The sequence below is a fragment of the Tinamus guttatus genome, unplaced genomic scaffold (assembly GCF_059628265.1).
Source record: "Tinamus guttatus ecotype Peru unplaced genomic scaffold, ASM5962826v1 Tinamus_guttatus_pri_ptg000119l, whole genome shotgun sequence".
Classification (NCBI taxonomy): domain Eukaryota; kingdom Metazoa; phylum Chordata; class Aves; order Tinamiformes; family Tinamidae; genus Tinamus; species Tinamus guttatus.
In genome coordinates this window covers 2,181,517-2,196,821 of record NW_028288653.1, presented here as the reverse complement: position 1 = coordinate 2,196,821, position 15,305 = coordinate 2,181,517, and the positions used below count along the sequence as shown (strand labels likewise).

The following is a 15,305-nucleotide window of genomic DNA, read 5'->3' as shown; positions in this document are numbered from 1 at the left end:
GTTTTTTTCTCTGATTGTGTATTCCTTGCAGTCAGCACAATCTAATGCAGATCTAGTGAGTTAACCACTACGTCTCTGGAAAAAAAAAATGGAACTTATGTGGTCATTTTCTGAATTTAGATCTTTTTAATAAAAGGAAAAGTTCATGTTGGAATAATATTATGGGCAAAATCTGTAAATTAACAAAAAAAGGTGGGGGGAAAAAGTTTTTTTCAGTTCTTTTTGGTAACTGGCATCTCACAGATCTAATGTATGTTTCAGTTGTGCTTAACTGGTACCTTCCATGTAGTTCCCTTTAGGAAATTTTAAGTGTTGGATATGAATAACGTATTTTTTTTTTTTTATCTTGCTCATTGTTTGTTACTCTTTGCACCAATTTACTTGAGGGGTCAGGACAGGAAAACCCCTACACCTACTAAAGACCTTTGAATTCGGAGTCTTTTATGTACCAAGTGTCTACTTACTGCCGTCAGTAAGCCTGTCATATATTGAGCTTGAAGAGGTAAATGAGCATACTTTGGAGGGTTACTTTTATTTTCTGTTCTGTGACACTTAGCAAAACCCCATTATACAATTGAGCAGTATTATAATGTTAAAATGTTAATTTGTTCTGCATTCCATTAAAATTGGATTCTTTTTCTTGTGCATTGGCCCATGCACTTTGTATAAAACCTGTAATTTAAACACTACACCATAGAAATGTCCTAAATTAGTAGCCTTTTGCCTTTGCTGCCTTAATTACTCCTCATTATTTACTACTTAAAAAGCCACCTCTAGCTATTGGTTAAATATTTGCAAGCTAATTAGATTTGATTAGATTTAGAGCCCTTGCCTCTGTTCTAATTTAAGAGAGGGGGGCAGGGGGCAGAATTTGGAAACAATTCCAACTTTGCTTGGAAAAAAAAGCAGAAAATTAGACTTCTGGAAGTTTACTTCATTTTGCCATATACGGCACCCGCCACCATGATTTCCAAATATGGCAGATTTTGCCATATATCTCAGTTTCCTACATTATTTCCAAATATGGTAGGTTTGGACTACACGACAGTTTCCCATTATTGCCATATATGGCACATTCCCCCAATACATGGCAGTTTTCGCCAATTCTCCCAAATATATGGAAGTTTTGGGCAAATATATATAAGTTTGGGGAATTATTTCACAGATTTATAGGTTATACGGAGCGTTTCTGTAAGCAAACATTAATCAGTACATAAAAAAACAAAAGGAAGTCTTTCATTGCTGCAGACACTGAAGCCTGTTTCTATGTTTCCCTCTCATTGCGAGGACTAACAGGTAAGGATACATTTATAATGAACACATTAGTAATTTTATTGTAGCATTGAATACATCCTGCCTTGTGTTCTTGTACAAAGGCTAATAGAAAAATTATATCACAACTAGAATGCTTCTTACCGAAGAGTCAAATGCTGCCTGATTAATTTTCTCCAGCTTAGCATCTATAGGCTTAATACACATATATGGCTGCATATCTGCATATACCTTTCACACATACGACTTTCTTCATGAAGTAGTTCAGAATAACAAATATGTGCATTTGCCTTTTGACTATAAAACTCAGTATGAAAGGTAACAAATGAAGGCTTTCTCTTGCACATAATTGAATACATTTGCAGTGCAAAGGAGGGAGGAGGATGCAAATTCTTTTCTTCTCTTTAAACAAAAATATAGGCACAATGATAACTGATGGAATAAAAATAAAAATTTCTGTCTAATATTTAAAAATGTAATAGAATGGGCAGATTGACAAATTCTAGAAAAAAACCCAAACCCTAAATCTTTCATATTATTTTCATTGAGGATTCAATTCAAATTCCACTGAACCTAATAGGAATGCTTCCCCTAACTTCTACAGGGTATAGATCGCCATTCCTCATTGAATGCATTCTTCAATGAGAAACAGAACCAAATGTGCTCAAAACAGACTCTTCCAAAAGAAATAAAAAGAAGATATGCTTGAACAGTTCTTATGAAAATTAGTATTCTCCAGAAACATCAGTATTCATTTCAATGTCAAAAGGACTTAAAAGAATTTTCGGAATAAGATTTCATACTGGTCATATTTACGCAAATTTACGCATATTTACACATTTCGTTAATGGAAAGCTATATGTTGTCTTTTGAATGCTTTAAATTTTTGTGTTAGATATATTTGTTGAAATAATAAAGACAGAAAATGAAATTCACTTTTAAAAAAGAAAGCAATACTAGCAAAGGTCTTTCTCTTTGCATAGAAAATATAGTCAAGCAATTTCACTTCATCCATATAGCAAAGAGACCTTATTAAAACCTACCCCAGGACTTGCTTACAAAATATACAAAGTCTTGTGGTCCCTATGGTAATTACTATTTTATTATATTTTTATTTGTGCATTGCAGAGAGTCTCACGCAAACAAAAGGAAATAAACGAAGTGAATCTATCAAAGAAAAGCTTACATAAAACAAAGTTTTAACAAATATGGAAAAATGTAAGCATTTCTTCTCTGAAAAGTAATCTTTTCCCCCCTCAACTTTTTTTTTCCTTTTTTTTTCCTTTTTTTTTTCTTTTTTTTTTTTTTACAACTACAGTTAGAGTTAATACAATTTTTTAAAGTACATATCAATAGTAATTGAAAAAATGATCCATCTGATTTGGGGTAAAGAAACCTGCAAATAAAAAACGTAGAAAGAATAGGACCTGGGCAACTACAGGTGAGTCAGGCTCTCCCCCAGCCCTGGAAAGGCATTGAACAGCGCATGCTGGCTGCCATCTCTGAGGCATGCGAAAGACAAGAAGGTGATCAGGAGTAGTCAGCACGGATTCATGAAGAGGAAATCACACCTAACCAACCTGAGCGCCACCTGCAATGGGATGACTAGCTGAGTAGATGAGGGGAAAGCAATAGACGTTGTCTACATTGACTTTAGCAAGGCTTTTGACACTGTTGCCCATAAAATCGTCGTAAGGCAAGATCAGGAAGAGGGGGATAGATGAGTGAACGGTGAGATGGACTGAGAACTGTCCATATGACAGAGCTTAAAGGGTTGTGATCAGCGGCACAGTCCAGTTGGAGGCCTATAGCTAGCAGTGTCCCCCAGGTCAGTATTGGGTCCAGTCTTGTTCAACTTATGAATTACCAACTTATTTAACAATTATCAATTTGCTGATAATGCCACATGGAGGCAAGTGGCTGATATGCCAGAGGGCTGTGCGGCCTCTCAGAGGAACCTCAACAGGACAGAAAAACAGGCAGAGAGCAACCTCAGGAAGCTCAACAAAGGCAAATACAGAGGTCCTGCACCCAGGGGAGAAACAACCCGACGCATCAATACAGGCAGGGGGCTCATCTGCTGGAAGGCAGCTTTGCAGACAAGGACATGGGAAGCCTGCTGGATAACATGAGCCAGCACGTGCCCTTGAGGCCAGAAAGGCCAACGACATCCTGGGCTGCAGTAGGCAAAGCCTTGCCAGCAGGTTGAGGGAGGTGATCCTTCCTCGTCATTCAGCTCTGATGAGGCCTCATCTGGAGTACTTTGTCCAGTTCTGCAATCCTCACAGCATGAAAGACAAACATCTGCTGAAGCAAGCCCAGCAAAGGCCTACTAGGGAGTTGGGGTACTGGAGTAATTCTCATAAGAGAAAAGCTTGAGAGACCTGGGACTTTCCAGCCGGTAGAACAGAAGACAGAGCAGGGGGGATCATATCAATGTGTCCCAAGTTCTTCAGGGGAGGATGTAATGAGGATGGGGCCAGACTCTCTTCAGGGGTGTCCAGGACAAGACAGGACAAGAGGCAGCGGGCACGAATTGAAATACCAGAAAGAACATCTGAATATGAGGAAAGACTTCTTTAGTGTGAGGCTGACAGAGCACTGGAGCAGGCTGTCTAGGGAGGTTGTGGAGCCTCCATCCTTGGAGATATTCAAAAGTTGTTTGGACTCAGTCCTGGGCAACATGCCTTAGGTGACCCTGCTTGAGCAGGGGGTTCTACTAGATGACCTCCAGAGGTTCCTTCCAACCTCGGCCATTCTGTGATTTTGTGATTCTTCCAGAATGTACATCAAGATCAACTATGTGATTTTGGTCATACGGTCGGGCTCGATTTTTCAAGTGCATCAGAATACTGTCAAACACACCCCAGCTGCATTAATTTTAAAAGCAACATGCATATGTATATCAAAAGCAGACTCAAGAGAGCCACTTTATTCAGTTGATCTTTGGAGCTTGATCTAGTTGTGCTATTTCAAAGTGCTAAAGAATGACACGTTTGCCAACAATACCTATATACATTAATGGTAAAAATGGAAACAAAGGCTCATTCAACTCATATATTTTCTAACCTGTCCTACTAAAGAAGCTGTGCCACAATTAGATTCCTTACTGAAAACAAGACTATCTTTACATGCTGTTGCATTTGTATATGATGACAATCAAATAAATGAAGGCGGTAAGAAAAACTACTTTTACTGTTTGCATTAGAGAAACTAATCTGTAAGTTAGAGGAAACTTCCTTCCATGATTAATGTATCAGATCCTCCAATATAAATGTACAAAATACCAATACGGAACTTCATAAGGGGATGCATCATGGAACAAGGGTTATTCTAAAGCACTGCAGGGCTGAGGCAGGAAGAAGAAAGTTTGGTGTTTTTTTTTGTCCTTCTTGTGTACTCCCAGGATGGGTATGGTTTAGGAATGAATGAAACAAAAAAAAATCTGCAGCTATTGCATTCTGAAACCATTAGAACATAAAAACCTCCTAAGGAAGGACATGGTCAGCCTCAGACTATTTTGTTGTGAATGTTACAGCAGTCGCCAAACCATTCCACCAGTTTACAATGTACCATAAAATATTTACACAAGCTATGAACTATAAAATATTTTCACATAAACTATCAAATATTTACACTATCAACATCAGTTAAGAAAGAATGATGTGCTGTCAAGCCAGTGTGACCCAGGAGTAAAAATTTTGTGGTTGCAGATTAAATAAAACCATTGCAAATCATCTGGAAACTTACAGGGAATATTAGGTTAAACAAATTACTGCTTCCTGGTCTTTTGGATGGCAAATGTAACCAGGAAAGCATAGCTTATATGCTTTAAACTAAGTTTTACCAACGATATAAAGAAAGTTTAGGTTCACAATCAAACTGGACTGACCTCTCTGAATGTTCCTTCCAGCAAGGTGTCCAGATGTTGAAGAGGAGCAGGAGTTTTATCTTTGAACCGTGTCAGTAGTCGTCGCTCAATAGCTCTAAACTGAACAGCCCTTTCAGATAACATCTCCTTAAGCTTTTCAGCATTCAAACGTAGCTGCAATTTAAAGGTTTTCAAGAAATCAGATATATGCACATTCCCAAAGAAAAGGGAGAACAGCAATAACATACTTAAGAGTGTATGCATTCATTCAAATGTGATTATGTTTCCCAAGCCAGTTCATACTAATATGGTTAATTTCAAGCTCTTCATGAAACAACAGTGAAAAAGCCATCAGTTGCCACTGAAATCACGAATAGATGTTGACAGACACAATCTGTAATAATGCACAAGAATGTCATCAAAACCCATAAATGACAAAAGTGATATTTCACCATTCTCAGGGTGCTTCACTGAGGGCATCTCCTTAGCTTTGCATGTAATTTTTGACAATTTGTGACATGTGTGTGAAAATTAGTAGATGTGATAATCACTGCATTAGAAAATAAAAGATTTTGAACATTTTGAAAATAAAAAGAACCCTTGAACATGAAGTATTAAGTTCTGTGCCAGTTGAACAATCACCTTTTTTCTGAGGTGAAATTCTTTTTCCTCTTTATATATTGACCAGATTTAGTAAACCACTCTCTTAATACGTTCACAGAACTTTGTCAAGACTGTATATCAAATGTCCACATAATAAGAATTCCTACTTTATAATAAACTTTTCATTTTCCAGTATATTTTTCTGCAACATAAACATCTCTTAAGAGCGAGTTTTTTTTCAGGAGAGGGTTTTCATTGTCATCTGCATGATCAAACAGGAAGGCAAGGATCATTCATATGTTTCATACCTTATCTGGTCAATGTGTTCATGTCTGCAATGATGCATTTAGATGAGCAACTACTATTTTAAAATCTAAAGGTACTTTTTGTATTAGCACCAAGATACTGAAACAAATGTTCAAGACTTCTTTATTACAGACTACTAAAACAGTCTATGACCAAGGACAAATTTTAGAAACAACTTCACAATTAACATGATGTTAGTGAGTGAAGAACCGATGGCTCACGAACTAAATGAGTACCCCCAATTTGTATTAGTTGCAGACTTCACATAAACTGCTTGGGCTTGACAATCACAAGGATCGTTTCAAAGGCAAGACATACTCCACATGCTAAAAACTAAACAGAATGGTATCTTTTCCAGCATTACCTTAGCTACAGCTTCCTGTGTGCCACCGCTATGCAATTTTAACCTTTAACCAAATTCATCTTAGTGGTGCCTTACAAATGACTTTCAACTAGGGAAACTGTTAGTTAGATAGTCATATATTATGTAACATACCTCAAAATGTCGATCAATTAGTTCAAAATATTCCTGCAGGGGAATCGAACCAGAAAAGCTACATGTGAAGTCTTTGCAGTTTTGCTTCTTGAAATGTTCTTTAAGTCTAAGTGTGAGCTCTTTTGTTATTAGCCAAAGATCTTCTAGCTGATCACTCTGGATTCTGTATCGTTCTTTAAAAACAAGATTAAATACAAGACTAAATGCGTAAACTTAAGCCAGACACATTCACTATATATTACTGTACTCAATACAGAAAATTTTCATGGAGTTGTTAAATACATACAAAGTCCATACTAGAGGCTTTAATAAGGTATACTTGTTCAATGGTGTTAACCAAATATTTAGAATATATATATATAAAAAATATATCCACGAACACATATGTAGCACATCATAACCTGAAATGAAAAAAAACCTTCAGCCAATGTTATCTGTCCCATAAAAATCACTCAGCTTATCACATTTTAATACATTTCAAAATATCAAACTAATGGGAAGACACTTTATTTCTCTTCTGCTTCTACTCCATATTTACATCTCTTCATTTTCCAGGAAGTCAAAATTAACTAAATATTGACAGGAAAACATTGCTGAAAATCCTAATAGCATAGTAATGTTTCTTTTTTGTCAGACAGCCATATTCAAATACCATTGCCTTATTTTCTTTCATTATTCATCTATCAATACCTTATCCAAAAGAAAAAACAAAAAGAAGCCATGATGAGTAACAGTTGTTGGGATTATTGATACAAAATACTCTCAATCCCACCTCCCCCCAGCCCTTGTTAACACGGTTCACATTAAAATCAAATGAACGAAAATTTTTTAGGATTTTAATTTTTAGGACTTTCTCAACATTAGCAATACCGAATTGTTTGACATTACCACTGGCATCATTCCCAGGATACACATTTCACTGAAGAGAGAAATTCTGTTTACAGTGTAACAGAAAAAAAAGCAGGTTTTGTTTAAAAACCATGTCTGTTAAAGAAAAGAACTCCATCTGCTAAAGATAACATTCAACCTAATATCCATTTTTTAAATACTCACAATATAATATCTGGACTTAGTTGGATATCTCATCATATTTTCCCTTAAATGATTTTTTTGTATGTGAAATTATCTCAGATGTTTTCAGACCAAACCAACATTCATTCCATTTATCATTGATGTAACCAATACATTAATGGCTTCAAATGGATAAAACTAATTTCCTCCAAAATGCATATTCAGTTTCCATACATTGGTTATTGGTCAATACAAATACAATCTAATTTTACTATTGCACAAGTAGAGCACTACAGTCGTTTGTTTTATGTGATCTTACAGCTCTTAAGAAAAAGACAAATTGCATTTGGCAACTGTAGTACAGCTAGAGATTTTCAGTTTCCTAAGATGTGCTTTTATGCAGAAACACAATGGAAGCAATAAAAAAAAAGAAGCAATAACAACAAAAAGTGGGCTTCTGCTCCTTCAGTGCTTTTCTAATTGTGATGCATTTTATGTTAGCCTTTTTTAAAAAAGCTTTCCTACAGAAAATTATAATACACTCTTTTCAGAAAATTCTCACACAGAACGGTCAGAGAATCAGCAGAGTTCTAATAGGCTACAAAGGCTTTAAAACTAGAGCAGGTGGTTTAAGGTAACTACTACTACTAAGGTACTACTAAGGTAACCTGCAAGGATGATTATTTGCCCTGCTGGTAGCTTATCTGAATGCAGTCTAGAAGATTCTGTTCAGTTCCTATCAAGGAAGTACTAATCATAATAGAAAACAATCACAAATAGCACTTTACACTTGAATTAAAGTGCGGAGGTTTAAAAAATGTTAGCAAACAACCAAAAAGTCTCAAGGGCAAGCTTAATTTTTACATATTTAAATGTCAAAATGAACTGCAGGCTACACTACTTTTCAGCAGACACATTGGCAGGTTAAAATATCTTCCTCAATTCCCACACTGTTTAAAATTAATTAGTTAATACATCTAAAAATAAATTAAAAAACAGATATCATTATAGCATCCCTTTTTGGCAGGTTTAGCACTGAAACCCAACGGAACCTGGAGGCTTTCATGGCTGTAGACAATCCTTCCCATTGAAAAGGTAGGGACTGTTGTCTGGTATTGGTCATGATACACATAGCCTCCGCTCACAAAAATGTTCTCCTTGTGTAATACATTTTTTTACAGTTTTATTTAAATAACATTTCAAATGAACAAAATCCTCTGAAAAAATCTGCAAGTAATGCAGCTCTCAAGGTAAACACTGGGAACTGTTCTCTATATCAAAGAGGGCATCAAACACCTCATTGTTTTCTAAAGGAAGGATTCCCAGACAAGAGAAATGAGTAATTATGTTAAAGAAAAAGAGATATTTTATATCTTCCTCTTAAAGCAAACTTCACAACTAAAGCAATGTGGGAAAGTTTACAGTAAGATTGCGTGCGTCATTCCTGGCGAGAGAATAAACAAACCTGAGAGGAAAAGCTTGAGCATTTTGGTTGAAGAACAGAAAGTTATGTCCCCAATAACAGTTAAAATTGACACAAATTTGTCCCTTATATAAGCATCAGATATACAAATCAAAGACCAAGTAAATGATTGAAATTGTCATTTAAAAAGAAATAGCTATTCATAAAAGATTTAGATTGTTTAGCTTCTAGAAACTATCACTGTATGTCTAGCTATTCTTAAAGCTGTGTCTAGTTCAAACCATTTAAAATCTACTGTCTATATAAACAAGTATTAAAAAGCATCTACAACATTTCAACATACAAATAGTGCATACACAAACTAATTAGAATGGACTTGAAGCTTAGAAGTGTAAAATGATTCCTGGTATAATGCAAGTTCTTTAACAATTACTCTTCAGATAGTTTCTATTTTTAACCCATTTGATTACATGTAAAAGGTATTTAATATTATCTCACAGTTTACAGCTGACACCAGTAATATTTATATAACCCATCATGAATTCTGAATTTTGAAAACACAATGAGGCAGATTATTTTTATATATATTTAAAGAATATCACATCAACAAACCAGATTCTTATCTCTCACATGTTTTCATTCATTTCACTCTTACTAAATAGTTTTCATAGATATTCATACAGTGTTCCATCTGAACTCTGAGTAGAAGGTATTTTAGCTTTACAGTTTGTTAATCTGCGGTATTAAATGTAGACTTCATGGCATGGAAAATGCTAAAGCAGTTGAACTAATTTGGTTCCAATGCACATGCCAAGAAAGACATTAATAATTTGAGTAGTTGCACAAGGCAACTCCATAACTCTCCAAAATTGAGAGCCAATTTTTTGAAGAGTACAAACACAAGTTGGTCGGAACACAACCACTTAATTCAAACACTGCTCCAATAACAAAGACACTGAACCAGGTAACAGTATAGCTACATACATGTTTGTACACTCCATTAATTTGATAGGAAGGATATGAATACCCACACCCTAGATTTACAAAAGTATTTAGGCATCTGAAGATACAGACAGGTATTCACTCAGATGCAGAAAAACATCTAGGTGGGTCAAAAGGCTGAGGCTATATATCAATGATTACTGAAAATCTACAGGGAGTTAGAAACACTTTCTCGACCTTTTTGCAAATTCCCATAAATGATTACTTCCAAACATAATTTAAACACTTTTGAGGAAAGAAGATTTTTTCCTTCATTATTCAAAATGCAATAATGTCATCATAATTAAGATGGTGTTAAAAGTAAAAACTTGAAGAAAATTCAATTCCTCTAAAGACTTGTTACTGTAGCACACTCTAAGTATGATTTTTGTTTAGTTTTAGAAGTTTGTGACTTTCCAGCAATATTTCTAGATAGTTAATAGAGATTGTCAAGAAATGGTTTATAAACACTTTGAAAACCTTGTGTAAATTCCTAGAGATTCCTTCTACATATGATTTATTTCTTCTTTCATGGCCTATCATTTTTTATATTTTACATTTAAATTAATATTGATATCACTTACGTGATGTTTTAGAAGCAAGAAGAGTGATTTTTGAACCAGTTAAAAATTGAAATCCCAGGGCATTAGATTGGTCCTCTTCAGATTGATCAGCAAAGTCTAAAAGAAATTCAAGATTAGCTTGCTATAATTCAACACTAGTATACACCAAACTTCAAGCAAAAGCAAGGGATTATATCAAGTTTTGCATGAGCAACCTAGGAGGAGTAATTTGAAGTAAAGAATTTCATGGGTATTTTAGTACACACTCCCTTCTATGTTCATATACAGACAGGGAGCTAAGCCATGCTTTCTTCTCACAACTCATTGCATACATCTAGAAAAGGCAGTTTCTCCAGAGGTTCTGCTGTATCATTAAATAAAAATTGTAAGTACTGCACAGTCGAAAAGACCATCACTTTTGATGGATGCAGGACTCACTGTAGCTCTCCTTTAGCTCAGATGTCTATATAAAATTACCATTAAACTGCTTAAATGGCCCTTAGATTTTTCAAGTTCTGTTTCTGTTTTTCCTGCATACATGACAAAAAACATCTAGGTTGCAAAAATTAACTACTTTGCAAAGATCTTGCTGCCCTTCTTTAAATTGTATGTATTAGACCACATCTGGTTAAAAAAGCTCAATTTTTAAAAGCACCACCCCATTTTAAAAAGTACTATAAATCACATCTCCTCACAACCCTTCTCCTAAAATAAGTGAAACAAGAAGTAGAAGGGATACAATTCCCATCCAAAAGCACACCAAAAATCCAAAGTTTCCTCACAGATCACATCATAAACCACATACTTCATGCTTCCTTTCCATCACTGAAAACAAGATATCACCTCCCTCTGGGACAACAGGTCTATCCTTTATCTTATATTTTCAACAATGAATCCTTAAGTTAAAAACAAAGTGTTCTATTTTAAGATTATCTCTAAACAGAATTTCATCATCAACACATTTATTATCATTTCACCATAACAGAAACCTATGACTAAAATATAGAAATGTAGGTCTTTAAAAGAAAAGTTTTTAAATTAATATTTATGCTTGAGGGAAATGTTACACAGCACATACATATCGGAAAGAAAAAGGTATGTTCACTGTCAAAAAGATGAAAGCCAGGCTACAAAAAACTCATACTCAGTCCTTTGATAGCTCAGACTAACGTATTATTTAATCTTTTCAGAAACAGCTCATTTCACTTTTAAATTTGTTGGCCCATACAGCTCATCAAGAGACTGTGTCAGGGCCTTAGAAACTTTAGGATTTTCAGACTAAATTTATTCACAGTCATATTAAAAACCCAATTTATTCACTTGTTCTTCTGCTAACATTATCATTTAGGTCAAAGATTTGTAAAAAGTAAAACCTTGAAGTTTTACTGAAGGTAACTGTATTCCTTTTTTTGCCTGAATTTTGTTAAGCTAAATTACACATTTGTGTAAACAAATCAGCAGTTTTAACAGACGCACATATAATATTAGCCAAGATGGGTAACCCCTCTTGAAATGTTATTCCATCATTTCATTTGAAACATATTTTGGAAACATTCTGATATTAGTTTTGTTTATTATTTAATTACTACTGATTGTCAAAAGTTTCCAGTCTGAGTTACGAATGCATCTCCTCTTACGGACACATTTAAAATCCTACCTGGAAAAATGGTGAGAAAACTGACGGGAGGTTTATTGGTGTCAATAGTTAGCTTGTGGTTTGCTGTTTTTGAAGGTTGCGTTGGTAAGCAAATTAACCGCAAAGGTAGCCTGAATTTACACTGTGCAACTTTTATTATTCCTAAAAGAAAACAACATACAGATTCATCTTCCATATGCATAATCTGAATACAAGATACTTCACACTTCTGTTCTTAAAGAGGTATAAGAGTGATTTTTTTTTTTAGGCAGTTAAGGAAAAAAAAAAAAACCCACTACGCAAAATTTTCAATCATGGTTAACTTCCCACAAAAAATTCCATGTTGTCAATATAGGATCTGAGCTCAAAGTTACATTTTTTTGAGGCAAGACTGAAAAGAATACAAAACAAGATCTGGATTTAATGAACAGAATTGTTAAAGAATCTGTTAAATTCTTTTTTATTTGCTTAAATGCTAAATTAATTGAAGGTATATTCAATATTATCTTTCAAATGATTGCACGGTAATAGAAAAACTGTAGTAGAGCAAATGGGTTATATTCTTTGGTACTGGGATTTCATATCAGAGGCAGTTTTATTGGAATGGTGCTAACCATGAGAGAAAAGAGGCTATTGCAACACTAATATTAATTATAAAACACGTTTAATACAATTAGTCAAGAATTTGCATGAATACAAGTTAATGCTTATCTAGAATTCCTATCAGGTCGGAAATTTCAAGGTATGTTCTATATATAAAAGATAGAAATCCTTGGTGCTATGAAACATGGATGGCTGTCTCTTTGGGACAAAAGGGGTGGGAGGAAGTAATAATTTTGAAGCAGCTTGTAAAAATCAGTGTGAAATTAGCAGAAAGCTGAAGACAGGTGCTCAAAGCTACGTTATCCCTGTGCTTCAAGAATTGATGAAAAATACATATATATTTTTTAAATATGACATTTCAGAATGATCTGTCCAACTATCTCTTCATAATCCAATGGGAAATTTTAAGTCTTTTCTTCTTATGACGATATAATAAATATTTTGTTGTTAAACTTGGACCTATTTCAGAGACTGTTGCGACAGGAAAAAATTAGTAACAAGATTAGCCAAAAGATTATGAAATACTTTCAAATATAAAGCAAGGTGTTTTTCTTCTTGTTTCAAACCACCTTCTCCTTGACTGCCTGTTCTCAATGTGGCTCATAATGAAGCATAATTTTTCAACATTTCAGAGAAATGTTGACAGAAGGGACAGGGGAGATTTCCGATTTACAAGAATCCACCGTGAATGTAAGAAAACAAAACCAAAAAGCTCCAGAAAAATTTATCTCTAGAATGAAATACTAATTTTCAGAAATTCTTTTGAAATGCTTCATTGGACCTGCTAGAGTGGGAAGGGACCCAAAGCAACAGCAAAGTCTGGGAAGCCAGAACTTCTTTAGTCTATTTCCTAGTCTTCCTGTTATGTCTAGTAATTGATCTTGCTTCATCTAGAGTTGTGATGCAATGGGCACCATATAATTTTAACACTGTAAAAATGGAGAAGAAACCACATAGAAATGTTTTTCTTTGCGATGTTTAAAAGTAGAACAACTACTCTGAAATATGACTGAATCAGACCATCTCATAATGTTTCCATTATAGTTAAAGATATACTATGTGCTTACCAGATGAAAGCAATAACGTAATTACATGCACTGTAGTTAGGCTTCCACTTCCAAATTACTCACGCATTAATCTTAATTATGTCTATAATATGACATCTGATGCGTATGATAAAAGAAACCGTTAAGTTCAGAGCTGCAATTTGGAGTGATAAATATTCAGAGAATTCACACCTTTTCTATTATTATGAGATTGAATTTAACTAGTCTAGTGCACATCACACTAACCCAAACAGAAATTTTACCAGGGATAATTCTACAAAGTTCATTGTGCTCCACACAATGCAGTGCTCTTTAGCATTAATAGGTTTTAATCCTGAGTTTCTTAAATCAAAGAACATCATATTACTGTCTTAATTTTCAGAATGTCACCCATCTTATATGCATTTTTATATTTTTTTCTATATATTTAATAATAATTCAATTACTTTGCATGGTAAAAATCTGCCACATGATGACAGCCATTCTTGCCAAGAATACTATTTTGTTTTTTTTGAAATAGTTCAGCATCTACTTTCTGTACAGCATCTTGAGGTCCCCTGAAATATCCAGAACCCATAGGAAAGGAAGGAGGCCATTAAGACAGTAATATACTTTTTCCACTTCTAGGATGCTTTTAAGAGCATAAGTATGGAAGATAAGTTTCAAACATATATCTATAAATACACCTACGTTTAGAAGAAAACTGCAAAAACACTCTTTTGGTTGACCCCTAAATCCATCAGAAGCAACATTTTCCCCCCCAAGATAGAATTTCTCCCTAAGATTTTTATGTCAGTAAATTATTTCCTATTGAGACTGTTGTATACCTGTACACAACCATTTTTCAAAAATAATATCTTTTTAGCCTACCAATATGTAAGCTACCTTTCCATTCCTGTTTTGTCTTTTTGTAGCTCTTGCAAGTATCACATTCACAACAACCACAACTAAGTTCTGTGCTGACATTTTTAATCACACAGAAAGTAATACTTTAGCTTTGATGCTTCCAACAGGATTTGGAATGAGTAGAGTTTTGTGACATTATTCTCAGAGCTACTTTTTTTACAAACAGTTGCAAAGTCGGAAATAGAAAGCACAATGGTATGGGTTTCTTGGACATTTTTTTTCAAGTTTCAGTAAGAACTTATCAGGCAGCAAAGTTGTAGCTTTAATCACAAACAACTTTCATTTCCAAACCTCAAAGCAAAAAATGCTTAACAGACTGCAAAACTCCTGTGTCACATATGGGAAAGCCTATTATAATTCACTGAAAAAAATCATTATTTCTATTTTCCTGTAGGTAAAGTTTCATTCACTTTCAAATTTCTCCTATATTCATTTTCACAGCAGCATCACTGCAAGGATAGTAGGTTGTAGAAGTAGTAGATAAATTAACAGCTCACTTCCAAATCTACTTTGTTCAGTAAGTGTTCTCACTCTTAAGAATACTCAGACTATTTTTTTCATTCACTCACCTTCAGGATTGAGCTCTAC

The 15,305-nt window shown here is 34.6% G+C and overlaps 1 protein-coding gene across 1 annotated transcript in view; it reads right to left on the bottom strand.

Moving 5' to 3' along the window:
• Positions 1-15,305, bottom strand: part of BBS9 (Bardet-Biedl syndrome 9) — a 303,074-nt gene that overhangs the window by 224,807 nt on the left and 62,962 nt on the right. The window contains exons 15-19 of the mRNA XM_088521368.1: positions 15,287-15,301; positions 12,184-12,324; positions 10,548-10,643; positions 6,549-6,721; positions 5,165-5,317 (exon numbers count right to left, since the gene is read on the bottom strand). Coding sequence (XP_088377494.1) covers positions 5,165-5,317; positions 6,549-6,721; positions 10,548-10,643; positions 12,184-12,324; positions 15,287-15,301 — 578 coding nt within the window. The remainder of the gene's footprint in view (positions 1-5,164; positions 5,318-6,548; positions 6,722-10,547; positions 10,644-12,183; positions 12,325-15,286; positions 15,302-15,305) is intronic.